This window comes from Malus domestica, chromosome 02 (genome assembly GCF_042453785.1).
Source record: "Malus domestica chromosome 02, GDT2T_hap1".
NCBI lineage: Eukaryota > Viridiplantae > Streptophyta > Magnoliopsida > Rosales > Rosaceae > Malus > Malus domestica.
Window position 1 is genome coordinate 5291514 of NC_091662.1, and position 11407 is coordinate 5302920.

Consider the following 11407-nt stretch of genomic DNA (forward strand, 5'->3'; position numbering starts at 1 on the left):
GATGTACCATTTCGTGTGACGGTCATACTAAAAATCTCTCCAAACAATCTAGGCCTTTGAAATTTAATCCAACGGTTACAATTATTATAACTTTTAAAATGAATATCTGTTTATAACAGTTAGATCAAATTTTAAAAATCCGAATTAATTAACGATGAAGACTTGATGGAATGGATTCGGAAAGAATCCCTTTCCGTCCAGGCTTTTGAAAGAGAACGTGGTGACAGCCTTTGCCAAGCTGTGCTCTGACCCCACTTGACACACTTGTGGGATCCACTTCATTTTCCTTTTCTTGGTCCTTTGCGTTTTATCCTTTGCCCCATCCCTTTTTTTTTCCTTTTCATATCACTTTCTAAGTCTTGACTCTTGAGTCAATTGCCAACTCAACTCCAATTATCACAATGTTAATCCAAATTGTATAATCAATTGTTTGATTTTTTTTTTGGAAAACTCATTTGTTTGATTAATATACTGTGTAAAATATCGATACAGGTAAAAACATCAATATGTAATTTATAAAAATATCAATAGATGTATTAATATTGATATTGATGAGTATGTCAACTCATTTAGATTTAGTCAAAATTAGAGAAACATTTATTTTTTTAATTTCAAAAGCTCGAAATTTGCAATGAGTTGCAACAAAATTTTTGTAGTAAATCGATAAATATTGTCGACATTCATTTATTTTCTTCTATTTCGCTGATATAAGGTGAAATTCACATTTCACCCCCTTTTCATATCGATTCTTGTTTTTTCGAATATGCTTAAATTATGATTTTTTTGCGTTTACTAAAACATGAGATTATTTTGACTTATGATTTTCTAAACGTTTATTAACGCGTAGGAAATATTGATCGCACCATGTTCTTCCTTTCATTTTCCGGATTCACGACTTCTCTATTCAAAGAAATATGTCATTTTTCCCGATTCATACAAATTACAATCTTATATACATATAAAAGTAACTTGCTAAAATCACAAACGCTTTTAGGAAGCAAAATAGTCCACCAATTGTAGTAGAAAATATAATTAAATGAAAAAATGACACACCAAAATACAATCTCACCTGGCGACAATAAAATACAGAGAATATCCACTCCACAATAAAAACATAAAGAAAAAATGGAAACAAAAAAGTGAAACGCTAAAAATGGTAACATGCAAGCAAATATAATCCCAAAAACACAACCTCCATTTTCAGTCCCCTCACTCCAAAAAGCTGTCTCCTCCTCCTCCTCCACTCCCACTTCTCAAAAACTCAATGGATCCATGCCCCTTCGTACGTCTCAATGTCGACGCTCTGGCTCTCAAGCTCCCCCACGCCACCAGACCAGCCGGTCCGGGAGTCCACTCCTCCACCACCCCCTGCTTCTGCCAGCTGAAGATCAAAAACTTCCCTCCCCAAACCGCCCTTCTCAACCTCTCCACTTCTGCCGGCGACTCCCCGCCCGACTCCTTCACCTCGGCTCCCGGCTTCCACGTGGACCCCACCCTGCTCCGGAGGCTTGCCGGGAAGCCCGTCGCGCTTCGGGTCTCAGTTTATACTGGTCGGATGGGCCAGACATGCGGCGTCACCAGTGGGAAGCTGCTAGGCCGAGTCCAACTCAGCATTGACCTGGACTCTGCTAGGGCCCACCCGACCGTGATCCACAGTGGGTGGATGAAGTTAGGGAAGGACCACGACAAGCCCTCCGCCAGGCTGCACTTGACGGTCCGAGCTGAACCAGACCCCCGGTTCGTTTTCCAGTTCGGAGGTGAGCCGGAGTGCAGCCCCGTGGTTTTCCAGATTCAGGGGCGGGACATACGGCAGCCCGTTTTTAGCTGCAAGTTCAGTGCGGACCGTAACTCGAGAAACCGGTGAGTTTTCTTTTACTTGCGGTTCTGGCGCACTATAGTCCTGAGTAATTGACTTTAGCTAACGTGTGCCTGAAGTGGTGGTGAACTTGAACGTGTAAATTATTAACTTTTTTCTTTTTCTAGTGTTTTTTTTTTTTTGGGTGAGTTACATTTTGGATAATGTTATTCATAACATTTTATTTCTGATACATCCTTATTAATTTTTTTATCAGTGATCGTCTTTAATTCATTTGATTCGATGGTTAAAATATAAGAGAGGTGTATGAATTTTTTTTTAAAAATATGTCTGAAAAGTAAAAATGGTTGTGCGGATAATACTACTCTTTTTTATTTTATCTGTGACGTCTTTCACGTTTTGCGTTTTGGATTAGGCATTTTGGAGTGGCAGTATCTTAGCTGGTGTCCAAGAATCACATGCCCATTGGTTTATTTTTTGGAATATTACGTTTCTTGTTCATGCTAGGCTTGCTAGTTAGTGCCTCTCCATGTGCTTTCTTTGATGAATTACTTCTTTTCTACTGAATTGGGCTAATCGTCCTGATAACATTAACCAAAAACACCTAAAAATCAAACAGTCCGGAAAAAAAAAAAAACTCAAAACATGTAATAATGGAATAATAGTCGAGTGCAATAACAATGGCTCAAGTGGTTTTAATTTTTTAATTTTTAATTTTATTAAAACGGAGTTTTAAGTATTTTTGGCTAAAACATCATGTCCGTGCATATGTTGCCTAGAAAGCCAGTGAGCAAAATCAAGAGCAGTGGTGTATTAAGATTTATACATCCGATTCCACTTAATACTAAAAGGCTTTGTTGTTGTTTTTGAATATATTAGTTGTTCTTGTTCAATCATATACTTCAGATAAGAGAACTGAATTCCGAGACTAGCTAAGAAACATTAAAGTACTCAATACATCATCCATTGGCGGTCAGATGTGGTCGTTAAATGTCGTTACAACATATATGACCGTTAATCGTTGGTTGTACAACGTACAAGAATGTATTGCAGTCAAGTCTGTATAAATTGGTTGTTTGGTTTCAAAAGGATCAATCTTGAAAGTTTTTTTTTTTAGAAATGATAAGAACTTTGAATAATTATTGGTAGTTGCATTGCATATCTAATCAAACAGAAAATGTCAACTACTTCCCTCCCATGTGGAAATATATTTATTCTCAGATTTATATTCCTGTTTGACAACTCCATACTGTTTAAGATTAATTAAATTAATACGATCGTAATGATTAATTAGTTATTGATTTTGTGTGTAATCTGCAGATCTCTTCAATCAGATTTTACCACCATTAACAGAGGATGGATGAGAACACCGTCTGCTGATAGAGAAAGGCCAGGGAGGGAAAGAAAGGGGTGGATGATAACAATTCACGACCTTTCCGGCTCGCCTGTGGCGGCCGCTTCCATGATCACTCCCTTTGTAGCCTCCCCCGGTACTGACCGTGTGTCCAGGTCAAACCCTGGAGCATGGCTCATCCTCCGACCCCATGGCTTCTCAATCAGCAGCTGGAAGCCATGGGGCCGTCTTGAGGCATGGCGCGAGAGAGGGCCTATTGATGGCTTGGGGTACAAGTTTGAGCTTGTCACTGACAACGGGCCTAGCAGCAGCATTACCATTGCCGAAGGCACAATGAGCGTCAAGAAGGGCGGAGAGTTTTGCATTGACAGTAGGTTAAATAGAGATTCGGGTTTGAATTCGAGGTCACCGGTGAAAGGTTTCGTGACGGGTTCAACCGTGGAAGGCGAAGGGAAAGTTAGCAAGCCTGTGGTACAAGTAGGAGTGCAGCATGTTACTTGCATGGCTGATGCTGCTCTTTTCGTCGCGCTTTCTGCCGCCATTGATCTTAGCATGGACGCTTGCCGGCTGTTTTCGCATAAACTCCGAAAGGAGCTCTGCCATGACGAACAGAATTGCTTCTCCTAATTAAAACTGGTTTAAATCCTTAATTTTCTTACTAATTTATCCTCTCTGCCGCTGTGACAACCAAATAGTTTTTGCTCAGTTTGTGAGGAATTGTTGGTTTGAGCACTGAATATGTATAATTTTTTTATTTTTAATTTCCTTTTTTCTCCACATTCTTTGATTCTGATTATATTTTCTCCAATTCTTTGATTATGATTTTTCTGGTTTGATTGTGCCGGTGGTTTTCGCGTTGGTAACTTGGTTACACCTTGGTAATATTACATCATTTATTCTATCATCTGTATACAAGAAACTTACAAATTGTTATCTGTAAGTCTTCCCAGCTCTTAAAATAGTAGATTGTAATGGCGAATTTATTGACCGATCCTTTTTCTAAGATTATCATCTGATTATCCAATTAGGTGGCCACACAAAAAAAAACATATTATCTAAATAAAAAGGAAAACTATTTCGCGTGTATGTGTTGCTCTCAAGGCATGCAATCTCTATTCATTTAAGGGAGATTTCATATGTGACTCACATGAATAGGAGTGACGTATACTAAGTTATGATCTATTAGATAGTGTTGTGAGTAAGTTAATGATTCGATATACAAGTAATATTGTTTGTAAATATCTTAAAATTTGATGGGGTTTTTGTTAAATCCATTAAACCCGTTGATGTGATTTATTTTCTAAAATTGATTTTTTTTATAAGAAAACTAATAAAAATAGTTTGAAAATTTTAAGTTTTAACTATAAGAACAAAATAAATGATCAAGTGAATAGTATAAGGATTGAATTTTTAGTGTAAAAATGTGATTTTTCGTTAAAGTGAGCAGACTTTTCGTTAAAACTCCTTTTTTTTGTGATAAAACTAAAATTAATTGTTCTGATAAGATTTTCCAAAATTGATGTAGTAGCAAATTTAATTTAGTTTTTTTTTTCGAAATTATAATTATTTACCCAAAAAATAAAAATCAAACGAAAATGCGGTAAAATTTGAACTTTTTGCGGCAAAATTTGTACGTTAATAAACAGAACAAAATCCAAAAAAAAAAAAGCTCCCTCGGATTCTCTCCTCCACCCTCCATCTCGATTTTCAATCCGAAACCAGAAAGCTCTTTCCGATTCCCGCAAAGATCTTTCTGGGTTCATCAATGGCCTCCGTCCGCCACCGCCTCCTCCTCCTCATCACCCTCCTCGCAATTCCCGCCTCCTTATCATCCCAATCCGTCATCCAAATGCCTAGGAAACGACACCGCTTCGCCGCCTCCGACGACAGCCTCTACTGCGACAGCTGGAGATTCTCCATCGAGACCAACGACGCCGGAACCTGGTCCAACATTCCGTCCAGGTGCATCCGATTCGTCCAGGACTACATGACCGGCGACCGGTACCGGTCCGACTTGGCGTCCGTCGCGAATTACTCGCTGAGCTTCGCCAAGGGGGTGACGATAGGCGGCGATGGGAAGGACGCGTGGGTGTTCGACATCGACGAGACTCTGCTTTCCAATTTGGCCTACTATCAGGCCCATGGATTCGGGTAAGCTCCAATCGATCACAGCCGTCCGTTATGATTGGTTTGATTTTTTACTGCAAATTAAATTGCTGTGGGGTTGGAAACCAGGAAACGTATGCCTTGTGGGGGTTGCTGTGGCATATACATGTGATTGATGCGTCATTGGCAGGTGTGATTAGTCAATCAGAGGCTGCCACGTAAGGTGGATATGATAGTGTGCTGTGTGATGCATGCTAGGGTGCAGCACCCTTATAGTATAAATATATGGAATAATTGGAATTGATGGTGAAAGTTGAATTTGTTGGTGATAGGATCTGACATGATGAAAGAGAAATGGTAAGAAAGTAAATGCAGAAAATGGAAACGAAATCGAAGTAGATTCATATCTTCATTCATAGTTATATTTATATTAGAAAAAGAGTTTAAATATATTTAATGATAGTAGAGTTTGAAGTGTAGACGGGCCTAATGGATAGTAATAACAAAATAATAGATGGTTCCGCTAGTCATAATCGAAGTTCAATAGTTTAGAGTCGTATCAGTTAGTTTTATAGTCATGCGTTAAGCATGTAAACAAACATGCACAAGAGAGCTTAATGTGTTACACGACTACCGGTATATCTTTTTTTTGTCATGTAATAAATGCTTCGCACATGAGAATTTGAGTCATATTTAAGCATGTGAAAACACACGCATAAGAGAGCCTTTATTATGAGCAAATATGTCACATGATTGCAGATATATTATCATGTGTCAGGTGATAAGTGCAGCTATGTACATGAGAGTTTGAGTCATGCCTAAGCATGTGAACAAACACGCACAAGAGTCTTTATTAGGAAAGGATATGTCACACGACCGCGAATATATTCTCTTGTGTCATGTGATAAGTATTCTGTACACGAGGGTTTGAGTCATGTCTAAACATGTGAAAAAACACGTATAAGAGAGCCTTTATTATGAGAGAATATGCCTTATAATTGCAGAGATATCCTCTTACGTTTACAACGTTGAGGTCACTAGATAAGTGAGGCTAACGCAAGGAAATACCCGACTACACAACTGATTTTCTACTTTATCGAGGACACATTTCTGTAGCCTTGTTTTTGGTTGGTTTATTTGTTGGTCATTTGGTTTGTTAACTTGTGACCAATGCATGTAAAAGATGAAGCTGCATATACCCTTTTAGTTCGTGCCAGAGTGAACTCTCAGTTGTCTCAGCTGTCTCACCTGTAGTTGTAGTCTTGTAGATGTGAGAAGGAGAAATGTTCCCTGGACTTGAATAACTTACGCTAGTAAATGCAGTTTGCTGTGGAAAAAAGAAGGGCTTTGCCGCTTTTCACATGTAAGCGTTTGGTCACATTATTTAGAGAAAAACACTTCAAATCCAATACTAGGAAAAGAAAACCCAACTAACTTGGTAACGAAGGAAAGGCAAGGAATTTCACAACTAAGATTCAATTAGAGTGACAAGTGGATAGATGAGTCGTATAAACCTTGTAAAACTTGTTGTCGGGGTGTTTTTTCTAATTTACTTACGGGGAAAGGAACTTATAGCTGAAATATGGGTGGATTGCACAATCAGCATATTGTTCATTGCCTTCCAGTCCTCAAACATTCATCTCATCACTGAGAGTTACACTGTGAAAACGTATTGCTCGATTTCCCGACAGATACTCTTACCTGGTTTTGGTCTGGTTTTTATGTTCTTCAACCAGAGTTAGTTATCCAGGATTACTAGATTACATCAATGTTTTTAGCTGTCTTAATTGAATAAGTGTTTCGTAAGATGAAATTTGACAAGGTCTACATTCTTTTGGACACAGATCGGAGACCTTCAATGAAGCATTTTTCGATGAGTGGGTGGATTTGGCTGAGGCCCCTGCTCTCCCAGCAAGTTTAAATCTTTACAAAGAGCTTGAGCAGTTGGGTTTCAAGATGTTTCTGTTAACTGGGCGGAGCGAACATCAGAGAAACGCCACCGCGAGAAACCTTCTATATGCAGGTTACAACAATTGGGAGAGGCTGCTACTGAGGTACAATGGGGGCTAAGTTTCCTTCTTTCCTTTTCCTCTTTCCTTCTATTTCTTCGTAACTCCGCAGTAAGGATTGCTGATATGTTTGGTTAACGATACGGAGGACCTTCTGATCAAGGAACACCGGCCACGGTCTACAAATCCCAGAAGAGATCGGACTTGATAAATGAAGGTTATCGAATTCACGGGAGCTCGGGAGATCAATGGAGTGATTTGATAGGTTTTGCTATTGCTCAACGATCGTTTAAACTTCCAAACCCAATGTATTACATTGCCTAGCAAAGACCAACATTCAGATTACATTGTTGTATTGGTTGCCATCGTTCCTTTGCTAATCCGGCATGATTTAGAAGCTTTGTATTCATCTTTTCAAGTGGTATGAAAGTCAGCATGATTTAGAGTTGCATATGCCTTGTTTGATTTGATTGGAAGAGGAGTGTTAGGAACTGTCGCACACATGTGCAGGGATGATTAGACCAAGTGTGTACACGATTGATCCTAGAATTGCTTGTGCATTACTTAAAGGCCTGTTTATGATTGCTTTTGTAGGAAGCAAAAGTGCTTCTTGAAAAAAAAGTTACTTGAAAGTTTTGTTTCTGAGAACTCAAACGAGAACTTCTCAGTGGATCACCCATCCTAGGATTGCTCTCATCCGAACTCGCTTAACTTCGGAGTTCCGATGGAATCCGAAGTCTGTGAGTTCCTAAAAAGACTCGTGCTATATGGAGGAGGTAGGTATGTACATATAAGACACATCATCCCTTCTCCGTTGGTCAATGTGAGATCTTACATTTTGTTTCTTCAGAATTCGCTTTTATGATTTATTAAATAAACGCAATTAAAAGTGTTTTTTTTACTGCCATAAAACACCTTAAGCCCTTGTTTATATTATCAACATTTTTAATGAAAATCCAAATGCTTCTTGACAGAACATTCAAAATAGCTTCATGAGGAAGTTTATTATTCAAAAAGCGCTTCTATAATCTATAAACGCTTTAAAAAATTTCTATCTAAACATGATTAAAAGCGTATTGACGGTTAGAAAACACTTTGTTTAAGCCTCTAAAATTCTTCTCAAACTATTCCCTAGTTGAGTTGGAGTACCTTTTACTTTTACTTTTAGGTAGAAAAGAATCATGCAAGTTTGCAAATATGCTTGTTCAACAGCCACTGATAAGGACGAATGCTTTTAATTAATTGGGAATGCCAAAACAAGATTACCTAAGTTGAGAACAAGTCACGTGACACAAGCCGATAAACACATACATCCCAATGTGCCACAAAATACCACATAATTTCCATAAGAATGTCACATGACAAACAGAATCAAACCACTTTTTATACAATTCACTGATTCTGCTCACGATTCTTCCATTACTGAATTCGAGAATTCTCGTGTGCACGGTCCAGTACAGAAAATGTCATAAATAACACAATTGGATGACTTTTTTTATTAAAACTTTCTAATATTTACACTATTACACTTAATATACCGAACCGATAACACATTGCACATTGCACTTTGAAAATTCTCTAATTGAAATACAAAGCGAATCATATAATCTGCTTTTTTAAAAAGCATTTCTGGATATTATAATTCCAGATGAACAGAGTTAATAATAAAGAAATTAAAATGAGTAGGATTCAGGAAGCTTGAGTCATAATTTGCTATTAATAGTAGATTAAGTTGTACAAAAAGACTGAAATCTCCTGTTTTTATGGAGAAGAAGCAGAAGACGATGTGTAGAGGGACCCACATACCAGAGGCTTGGACCCCGGAATTCTCAGGCAGTTCAACCCGCCGCCCGGAATCAGAGAGCATTCCGGGTCCGGCCGCTGCATGTTCCACCCGGGAATGCAATTCAGGGAGAAATCAAACCCCACATTCCGGTGGAATAACTTCGTACATTCCTGACTGAACCCGGAAAAGAAATTGTAAGCAACGGTCAGATTCACCAGGCTTTTCAACGAACAGACCAAGTCCGGCAGCACCCCCGACAGATTGTTGTGCGCCAAGTTCAGAACTTCGATGTCTTCCAGGCAAGAAATCGTGTCGGGGAGATGACCCATCAGGGAATTATGGCTCGCGTCGAAAACCTTAATGTCTGTGAAGATCCCGACTCCTTCGGGAATGCAGCCGGTTAACCGGTTGTTAAGGAACAAAACCTCTTTCAGCTTCGTCCCCATGAAGCCGAAGCTGGCCGGGAGGTTGCCGCTTAATTGGTTGTTTGCGAAATTGATGACGGAGGCCTGGGAGTTTCCTAAACTTTCGGGGATTTGACCTTCGAAATTGTTGTTGTTGAGGAAGATGGCGTCGAGTTTCCGGTTGAAGAGCTCGTCCGGGATCGTGCCGGAGAAGCTGTTGAATCGGAGGTCGAGGTAGATGAGGTTCGGAATTTGTAATGTGACCGTTGGGAAGCTGCCGGAGAAGTTGTTGTTGCTGAGGTCGAGTTCTTGGAGGGCGGTGAGGTCTCGGAGACTTTCGGGGATTTGGCCGGAGAATCTGTTGCTGTTGAGGTGGAGTAGAGAGAGTTGAGAGAGAAAAGAGAGCTCTTGGACGAGATTGCCCTTGAGATTGGCGTGGTTGAGATCTATGCCTGCAACTTCTTGAGAATCCGGAGAGCAGAAAACCCCTGTGTAAGAACACACATTCGGGCCGGCCCATGAGTCTAAAACCTTTGATGGGTCGTCGGAGATGGCGGATTTCCACGCCTGGAGGGCGGTGAAAGCTCTGTCGAGGCCTGAAGGTGAAGACCCAGATGAGAATGGGGGATTCCCATTTCCATTGATTCCTCCACCAATCCAAACACCGCCGCCGCCGCCAACAGGGCCGACATTGACACCAACTCCACCGCCCACATTAAACCCAGCTTCTGTGGGGTTAGCAATCAGTAGGAGAAGTGCTAGAAACCACCATTTCTCCATTTTTTCAGTGGAGAAAACACTATAATGCTTGTTTGCTGGTTGTACTTGTAAAGTTGTCCAAATATGGTTGCAGCATTGAAGAGAGTAGAAACTGGTGGGGTTTATTTGGTCTTGAATTGGAGTAAAATACGTCTTCGTCTTCAGATATCACTGTAGTAGATTTGCTAATGGGTTGTATTTGTCGTGTTCGTGTTATATTTATTATCTTAATAGATCGTTTCGTGTCAAACCTGTTATGCTAATGAGTTCTTAACAGATGATCTGAGAATGACCTGATTCATTAATAGGTCGTGTCGTGTCGGGTTAACGGATATGCAAGAAATTGTCATACCTAATGTCTAAATCCGACAAACGATTCTTAATGGGTTCTTAACGGGTAACATGATAACGACCCGACTCTTTAACGGGTTCTTAACGGATAACCCAATAACGACCATAATAGTTAACAGGTTAACCCATACCTATTATTTTTGTGTCAAATTAACGGGTCACGCAAAAAATTATCAGACCTAAACTATAGTGATTTCTCTATCACGTGAAAGTGTTCATGTTCAAGACATTGTTACATTAGTATCTCCGTAACATAATAGTGCTCATGATCAAAGATATTGTCACAATGACATTTTCATTCAATAAAATTGTTCACAAAACTTTTGTTTTATTTACCTTTTATTAGTGTTTTACCTTTTTTTTAATTTTTATTTAATGTTTTGGTTTTCATAGTGACATAACAGGCTGGTGAGTTACTTTAGGTGATAGAGCTGTTTTGGTCAGTAGGTTGGTCAATTAGTAAACTCACCAAAATAAATGAGCAGGGCTAAATTAGTCTGTATGAGCTTGCATAATGATATGATTTAGGTCCTAATCATTGGACAGAGAATCTCTCTTCATCTCACTGTTTGGAGTCCAAAGATCACACAATTTAAACTGCTCAAATGAAATTTGACGGTCCTCATTAATTTATTTTGTTGGTCTGCCTCTTACAAATCAAGAACTTCGGTATCTCTTTCACATAAACCAAGAGCCTGAATTTTCTGATATTTAAGCTCCAAACAGTAAGGTTCGAAGAGATTCCAAATTCCTAATCATTGAGAGAAAGCAAGATGAGAAGGAAATAGGAGTAGGATTCCCTTCCCTCTTTTTTCCCTTCCC

General features: G+C 39.4%; 3 protein-coding genes across 4 annotated transcripts; 2 read left to right on the forward strand and 1 right to left on the reverse strand.

Moving 5' to 3' along the window:
- Positions 1–1130: 1130 nt before the first annotated feature.
- LOC103449874 (uncharacterized) lies at positions 1131–4071 on the forward strand. The gene is made up of 2 exons (XM_008389201.4): positions 1131–1860; positions 3137–4071. Exons 1-2 carry the CDS (start codon positions 1265–1267, stop codon positions 3795–3797), a joined length of 1257 nt encoding a protein of 418 aa, XP_008387423.1. The 5' UTR covers positions 1131–1264; the 3' UTR covers positions 3798–4071.
- A 732-nt stretch (positions 4072–4803) lies between these two features.
- On the forward strand, positions 4804–7736 carry LOC103449864 (acid phosphatase 1-like). Of its 2 annotated transcripts, none has more exons than XM_070814222.1 (3): positions 4804–5321; positions 7121–7330; positions 7434–7736. In XM_070814222.1, exons 1-3 carry the CDS (start codon positions 4936–4938, stop codon positions 7441–7443), a joined length of 606 nt encoding a protein of 201 aa, XP_070670323.1. In that variant the 5' UTR covers positions 4804–4935; the 3' UTR covers positions 7444–7736. The 2 variants fall into 2 exon arrangements, with proteins under 2 accessions (XP_070670323.1, XP_070670320.1); XM_070814219.1 differs by having other exon boundaries at positions 7121–7329; positions 7431–7736.
- Positions 7737–8758: 1022 nt separating this feature from the next.
- Positions 8759–10414, reverse strand: LOC103449858 (leucine-rich repeat extensin-like protein 6). The gene has a single exon (XM_029087852.2). It carries the CDS (start codon positions 10253–10255, stop codon positions 9047–9049), a length of 1209 nt encoding a protein of 402 aa, XP_028943685.1. The 5' UTR covers positions 10256–10414; the 3' UTR covers positions 8759–9046.
- Positions 10415–11407: the final 993 nt, after the last annotated feature.

What these genes read in the sequence shown, in the direction of transcription:
- LOC103449858 (XM_029087852.2), bottom strand. Translation starts at nt 10,255, where the DNA reads ATGGAGAAATGGTGGTTTCTAGCACTTCTCCTACTGATTGCTAACCCC.
- LOC103449864 (XM_070814219.1), top strand. Translation starts at nt 4,936, where the DNA reads ATGGCCTCCGTCCGCCACCGCCTCCTCCTCCTCATCACCCTCCTCGCA. An exon ending in TATCAGGCCCATGGATTCGG is followed by an intron (nt 5,322 to 7,120) that starts GTAAGCTCCAAT and finishes TTTTGGACACAG; the next exon opens with ATCGGAGACCTTCAATGAAG. An exon ending in TTGGGAGAGGCTGCTACTGA is followed by an intron (nt 7,330 to 7,430) that starts GGTACAATGGGG and finishes GTTAACGATACG; the next exon opens with GAGGACCTTCTGATCAAGGA.
- LOC103449874 (XM_008389201.4), top strand. Translation starts at nt 1,265, where the DNA reads ATGGATCCATGCCCCTTCGTACGTCTCAATGTCGACGCTCTGGCTCTC. An exon ending in GACCGTAACTCGAGAAACCG is followed by an intron (nt 1,861 to 3,136) that starts GTGAGTTTTCTT and finishes TGTAATCTGCAG; the next exon opens with ATCTCTTCAATCAGATTTTA.